The sequence below is a fragment of the Theobroma cacao genome, chromosome 5 (assembly GCF_000208745.1).
Source record: "Theobroma cacao cultivar B97-61/B2 chromosome 5, Criollo_cocoa_genome_V2, whole genome shotgun sequence".
Classification (NCBI taxonomy): domain Eukaryota; kingdom Viridiplantae; phylum Streptophyta; class Magnoliopsida; order Malvales; family Malvaceae; genus Theobroma; species Theobroma cacao.
This window is the reverse complement of record NC_030854.1, coordinates 30,627,565-30,633,867: the sequence shown is the minus strand read 5'-3', so window position 1 is coordinate 30,633,867 and position 6,303 is coordinate 30,627,565. Positions and strand designations below refer to the sequence as shown.

At 29.5% G+C, this 6,303-nt stretch overlaps 1 protein-coding gene across 1 annotated transcript; it reads left to right on the top strand.

The window, feature by feature from the left end:
- Positions 1,036-3,884, top strand: LOC18599373 (probable tyrosine-protein phosphatase At1g05000). Its single transcript, XM_018121348.1, has 5 exons — positions 1,036-1,447; positions 1,907-2,000; positions 2,563-2,620; positions 2,732-2,775; positions 3,290-3,884. The coding sequence occupies exons 1-5, from the start codon at positions 1,296-1,298 to the stop codon at positions 3,545-3,547; spliced, it is 606 nt and encodes a 201-aa protein (XP_017976837.1). The 5' UTR covers positions 1,036-1,295; the 3' UTR covers positions 3,548-3,884.

Genomic DNA, 6,303 nt, shown 5'->3' with positions numbered 1-6,303 from the left:
AAGAGATATGGTTTTTTTAGATACATGACAAGTATTTTGATTATGTGTTTTTTGACATATCATACATTTGACTGAAAAAGTTAAGTACCTAATTACAAATTTTTTTTCAAGTGCAAAATGTATACTTTCATTATAATTTGAGAACCAAATTAACTATTTTTTTCCTTTGCTTTCTATTTTTTCTGCATAATAACAAAAAAAAAGCACGCCTTAAATAAAAAAAAAAAAGAAACAAGTTGGCTTTAGTAATATCCTACTTAAATTAACACCTCATTTTCTTCAAATTTGAAAATATTAAACTAAACAATTTTCTAGAAAATAGTCAAAATAGAAGTGGGATTCTTCTTGGTTTCAGTTTAATAACTCAAAAGCCCAATTTTAGGGAGGATCTCGTTGACAAATTAGAGTGTTTTTTCCCACTTAATTTATCTCTTTTGAATAATGGATTAACACTTTATTTTTTTTGAATTATTATTTTATGCATGAACGATAGACTTTTAAACTCTTCCAGTAAAATTAGATAATTATCATATGTTGATTTTTAATTTTTATATAAATATTTAAATAAGACACGTATCAATCCTCTAATCTCAATAGTAAAATTTAAAATCTTTAAAGGGATGTATAGGATAATATTTTAATAATTTTTTTCTCATATTCTCTAATGAGAAAATTCTGCCGCTATAATTATCCAAAATTAAAAAATTCTCCCACTGTAAATAATTTTTATCAAATTATAAAGAAAAATAAAAAGAGGAGATATTATCACATGTGAGAATTAAAGAACATTCAAAGAATATTCACAAAATCCAAATCCAAGTCCAAGTCCAAGTCCACATGGCAGTCCTGAAGACCACTTCTAAATCGAATGACTTTCTATAGCTTTTAAGCCGCCGCTGTTTTTCCACTTTTACCCCTAGTTCTTATTAAAAAGCATAACGTTTTGTTTTTAACCTTTTGGTCAAATTAATTTGTTAAAAATAAATTAAAAAAAAAAACCAAACCCACACCGCACCCCCCCCCCGCCCCCCCCACCCAGGACAGACAATTCCCTCGGGGAAAAGGAGTTTCGTTAAGGAGAGGGATGGAACTACTAGAATCCTAACCGACAAGGAACACGTCGTCGTTTTCAGGCTTAAAAGAAGTTAAACCGAAACCGTCTCTATAAAACCATTAACCATACAAGGCTGTTCTTCGTTTTCCATAAGTATATGATCGCTGCATTCTAGTTGTTGGTTTTCTTAATTCTTTTTTTTATTCCAAAGAGTTTGATAGCAAGGGCGAGGGGAGGAGAGATGGGGTTCATTATAGAAGGAGACGAAGAGAACGACGTCGTACTGGAGCCGCCGGCTAATTTTTCGATGGTTGAAGAAGGCATTTATAGATCTAGTTTCCCTCAACCCTGCAATTTCGCCTTCTTAGAAACCTTAAAGCTTCGATCCATCATGTAAGTTCTTTCTGTTTCTTTCTTTTTTTTCTTCTTTTTGGCTGTATTAATGAAACGAATGAAGTCTTTCTGTTTTTGTGTCGCATTGATAATGGTGTTTTTTTTTCCTATTATTTTTGCACTTTTTGGTGGTTTATTTTTTGTGGTTAATGCCATTGGTTTTCTGAACAATTAAGAAGTAAAAAAAATACTTTATTTTTTATTAAATCTCAGTTTTTTTGTTCTTTTTCTTTTCTTTGTTTGGTTGTTGAGAAAATTGAGAGGGGAAAAGAAGAAAGAACATAAAAAGTAATAATAAAGAAACAGGTTGAATGGGTTAAATACTTAATTTTTAACATGCATGTTTTATCTTGTGTTCTGAAAATGGAGGAAATTAACCTTTGCCGAGTGAATTCTGAATGTGCCATTTTCAGTTGGAAAATAATTTCTTCTTTTTTTTTTTTTGTAAAACTTGAGCAGATATTTGTGTACAGAGCCATATCCAGAAGAAAATTTGGAGTTTCTTCGATCTCATAATATCCGGCTTTTCCAATTCGGGATTGAAGGGAAAACGGTATTTCCCTCTACGCTTTCTTTTCTGCTTTAATGGCAATTTACAGAGCTTTTATAAATAAATTTTTTATACATATATACTTAATATTTTGATCAGTGTTATATACTTATTGAATTTGATTAGTTTGCGTCTTTGAATAATTGATCACTTACACAGTCAAAATTAGTTGCCAGTCTAATACAGCTTTGTTTTGAAGAATTTTGTGGAATTTTAAATATTTCACAAGAGTTTTGGATCACTGATTGGTGAAGGATTTAAGTGCAGAGTTAGACTATCCAGCATATGGAAATTTGGTTGAGAATATATTAATTGTTTAATTCTTGGACTTATTAGGTGATAACAATTTCAACAACTTGCCGGTCAAGAAGAATGTTCAATGTTGAAAATTGATAAATCATTAATGATTCAAGAAAGTCAATTTTATCTTATCTTAAAATTGAATGAAATTTTTTGCCAAGTGTGGATGTGGTATTTCTGTTGTTAATGGTACTTTTGGTTCCCTATAGAGAATTGGGGTTCTGTTTTTGCTGATGTTTTTGTTTATAATCCTTTGTATTCACAGGAGCCTTCTGTTGCTACTCTCAAGAATTCCATCAGGGGTGCTCTCAAGATCCTAATTGGTACTGAATTCATAAACCATGGAATTCATGTCTTTCAGTTTCACTTCTTTGTTCCTTACCAGCATGTTTGACCTTTATGGTTTTCTAAGAGTCTTTTTTGGTTGTTTACAGATGTGAGAAATCATCCTGTTTTGATCCATTGCAAACGTGGAAAGGTAATAGTTCAAATTCAGCTATTACACGTGCTTACTTCCCTGTGTAAAGTTAGCGTTGCTGAGTGAACTGAATTCATAATGGGTGTTTGCTTGTCGATATTAGGCATGTATGATACATGTGTGTTGTCAGGCATGAGTTTCCTTTAAAAGTTTAGCTTAGCTGATAAGAAACACCTATACTTGATCAATTTGCATCAACTACACTATAAAGTTGAATTACATGGAAGTTTTGTGGAAACAACAGTATGGGTTTTTGTGCACTGATTGGTTGGTTTGTTGAAAGAGTAAAGATAAAGGAAAAATAAATCTTATTTGGATTTGAAGCTCATTTGTGCCCTTAGTTTATAATAATAGATGAGTACCTTAATGGGTTTAAGACTGAAATTTGTTGTTTTTCTCTTGAAGTGACATCATAGGATTGGTTTTTCTTGTTTACGTTGTAATTTCTGTATATATATTTTTTTCGTTTGTAAATTATAGCAGTTCTGACCTTTTTTTCTTTTACTTAATGCAGCATCGCACAGGTAGCCTTGTTGGTTGCTTGAGGAAATTGCAGAATTGGTGCTTGTCATCTGTATTTGAGGAGTATCAACGTTTTGCTGGCATCAAATCCAGGACTACAGATTTGAGATTTATAGAAACATTTGATATCATAAGCCTCAGGCAGTGCCTTCACAGCCTCATTTATCAGTACCAAGGATACGGTTCAAAGAAGAGGAGGTTGCTTTACAGCGAAGAGACTGTACAGAAGCCCCAAATAACCTCGGTTTAAACAAATCCACACATTGGTTATACTCTGGAGTTCAAAAAGTGGTTACTTAATGTCAGTTTTGCAGTCGCTCATATACAACTTTTAAAACACATTGTGTAAAGTACTTTTCGCTTTCGCCTTCTTGGTGTACTTCTCTCTTTCAATTTTAGTTCATACACATAGGGGAAGTAATTTTGCACTGTAGTTCTATTCCACCATAAGAACAATTTGCATTTCATTGAAATTTTTACAGGGAGGATCAATCAAGAATTTGTACTCTCTCTCTCTCTCTCTCTGTGAATGTATTTCAGTCTGTACTGTCTTTACAGTGAAGTGTTGGGATAGCATTCTTTGTTTATTGATTCATGGGCAACCAACATCTTCCATGGACAAGATCTGTTTAAATTATATAATATATTTATTTATTTATTTATTTTATTTTTTATAAAGATACAATCTTTGTTTCAAATTGAACGTTCATGTTTTAGTTTGAGATTAGAAGTGCGATGGCAGCGGTGAGATTAGCAGCAATGAGGTTGTGACTGTGATAGCAAGTCACCAACTTATTTTTAATTGTGTTAAGAATTTGTGACTTTAAAAATTGAGGAAAGGGGAGTTCGAACCTGGAACCCTGTGATTCAATTGTATGGTTTTTGACAGTTTTGGGTGAATATGAATGTGTAGTTTGCATTTCAAACGGTTCAACCTTGCCGCTCACGACGTCGAGGCATACAGTTTATCTATGGTCCAACTGTAGATTGTCTTTTGGTCAAAAGACCCTTTTAGTCCCTATACTCTTCAATTTTATTCAATTTAATTATTGTACTCAAAATTGAAGCAATTTAATTCTTTAATTTTGAAAATTACGTCAATTTAATCTCTGCATCTAATTTTATCGTTAAAGGGTAACGTCAGTACTGACGTGTCACATTTTAATGACGTGACGTTTGAGATAATGACGTGGTATGCCACATAGTATCGAGTGATGACGTGGTAATGCCACATGGCATATACGATGACGTGGTAGCGTTGACGTGCCACTGACATGCTGACATGTCAGTGCCACGTGGTAGATTAAAAAAATTTTCAAAAAATATCTATCAAGTCATAGGGACTAAATTGAATAAAAATATATAATATAGGGATTAAATTGAACAAAATTAAAATGTTAAAGGACTAAATTGAAAAAAAATATTTGAAAAGTACAAATATATGTTTATCAATAAGTCAAATATTTAAATGTAAAAGGTGTTAAAAAATATATATAAATATTTTCTTATTTGATTATTAGATTCTAAAATATGTAAATTAATTTATCTTTTTTACAAAAATTAAATTTGAATTCTCCTTCTATAAAAGAAATTTTGAAAATATCATACCTAAAGTCAAATTCAGTTGAATAACTTACATTTTGTTAAAATAAAATAATATAAAATGATTAAATATTTTGATTTAGTTTCAACTTTCACAATTTGTAAATGCACATTCTTCTAAAATTATTCAACTCTTAACCAATATACTTTTTATTTAAATTTACTCAAATTAAAAAAATATATTGATTTAGTCACAACTTTCACAATTTACAAATACACATTTTTTTGCAATTATTCAACTCTTACCTAATTTACCTTTTTATTTAAATTTACTAAAAATTTCTTATAAAATGTTTTTATTTAAACTCAAATACCACAATCAATTCTACTAAATTTAAATTTAAATTATTAATTTGGATCTACAAAAAAATTGTTAATAAAATAAAATGATACAAATATCTAGAATTATATTTAACTTTATCAACCATAAATGCAATTCTTAATCTAAGAAATTCCAACTTAAAAAATATAACTTGAAATATTAAACAAAATAAAAACATAAAAAATAAATAAAAAATTAAAATGGTGGAGCTTAGATTCTATGGTTGTAATAAGAGATTTGTCATGTCCAAATTAAGCAAGTCAAAACGAAGAATTATTTTTATAATCATTGCTAACTCTATATCTCCGTTCTTCATTTTTTTTGAAAAAAAAACTAAATCAACATATTTTGTTAATTTGACTTTAGCTCAAGTTAAAAATTAAGTTAAATAAATTTCAAATTTTTATACTATTATAAATAGAAGAAAAAAGAATTTATTTAGTCATTTTACATTATTTTATGTTAATGTAATATAAGTTATTCATCTAAATTTGACTTCAGGTATGAAATTATTTTCAAAATTATTTTTGTAGAAGGAGTATTCAAACTTAATTTTTGTAAAAAATATAAATTAATTTACATATTTTAGAATCAAATAATCAAGTAAGAAAATATTTATATATATATTTTTAACATTATAAATCTTTTACACTTAAATATTTGGCCTATTAATAAGCATAGTAATAATTTACTTAAATATTTATATTTTTTAAATATTTTTTTCAATTTAATCCCTCAACATCTTAATTTTGTTCAATTTAGTCCCTCAATATATTAGTTTTGTTCAATTTAGTCCTTGTACTATATATTTTTGTTCAATTTAATCCTTATAACGTGGCAAAAATTTTTTTTTTGAAAAATTTTTTGATCTTCCACGTGGCACCTACATGTCAGCATGTCAATGTCACGTTAGCACTACCACGTCATTGTATAGTGCCACGTGGCATTGTCACATTATCACTCGATGCCACGTAGCGTGCCACATCATTATCTCAAACACCACGTCATCAAAATGTGACACATAAACACTTACGTCATCGTTGATGTCAGTACTGACGTCATCCTTTAACGATAAAATTAGA

Coding starts and splice junctions, on each gene's coding strand:
- LOC18599373 (XM_018121348.1), top strand. CDS start 1,296: ATGGGGTTCATTATAGAAGGAGACGAAGAGAACGACGTCGTACTGGAG. Junction 2,621..2,731: donor TGCTCTCAAGATCCTAATTG/GTACTGAATTCA, acceptor GGTTGTTTACAG/ATGTGAGAAATCATCCTGTT. Junction 2,776..3,289: donor TCCATTGCAAACGTGGAAAG/GTAATAGTTCAA, acceptor TACTTAATGCAG/CATCGCACAGGTAGCCTTGT.